This window comes from Penaeus monodon, chromosome 27 (genome assembly GCF_015228065.2).
Source record: "Penaeus monodon isolate SGIC_2016 chromosome 27, NSTDA_Pmon_1, whole genome shotgun sequence".
NCBI classification, from domain to species: domain Eukaryota; kingdom Metazoa; phylum Arthropoda; class Malacostraca; order Decapoda; family Penaeidae; genus Penaeus; species Penaeus monodon.
The window spans coordinates 2,838,671-2,839,284 of NC_051412.1; the positions used below are offsets into that span (position 1 = coordinate 2,838,671).

General features: G+C 53.9%; 1 protein-coding gene across 1 annotated transcript in view; it reads right to left on the minus strand.

The window, feature by feature from the left end:
• LOC119590333 (bile salt-activated lipase-like) overlaps positions 1-614 on the minus strand; it is a 33,006-nt gene that overhangs the window by 5,936 nt on the left and 26,456 nt on the right. The window contains exon 7 of the mRNA XM_037939006.1: positions 455-590. Within this exon, the coding sequence (XP_037794934.1) occupies positions 455-590 (136 nt within the window). The remainder of the gene's footprint in view (positions 1-454; positions 591-614) is intronic.

The following is a 614-nucleotide window of genomic DNA, read 5'->3' on the forward strand; positions in this document are numbered from 1 at the left end:
AATCTGTTATTCCCATGTTATATCTTTTCCTCTTATTCTGTTCACTAACCTAACTTTCTTTCCTCCGTTTCTTATCTTCTCTTCTATCCACTTACTCCGATGCCTCTGCCTCTCCCTTTTTCCCTTCTTCCTATCTTATCCACTTTCCATTATTCACCTGACTACTGACTCCCCTCCCTCCTTCCCTCTCGTGTACATAACCTACAAAACCTCTACCTCCCCCACCTATCCTTTTCCCCTATCCACCTACCTACCCACCTCTACCTCCCCAACTTATCCTCTTCCCCTTATCCACCTACCTATATTATCCACCTATCTATATTATCCACCTACCTATATTATCCACCTACCTCTACCTCCCCCACCTCCCCTCCTCCCCTCTCCACCTCTGCCTCCCCCACCTCCCCTCCTCCCCTCTCCACCTCTGCCTCCCCCACCTCCCCCCTCCACCCACCTATCCACTTCTGGCTGCCCACGCGCACGTCGTCGGGGGACACGTAGGAGAACTCGGCGAAGTAGAGGCGCGTCCAGTGGCTGAGCAAGCCCGCCTCCTCGACGCAGGGGACGCGGAGCCCCAGGTCAGATATGAGCTGCGGAGAGGAAAGGGGACTTCA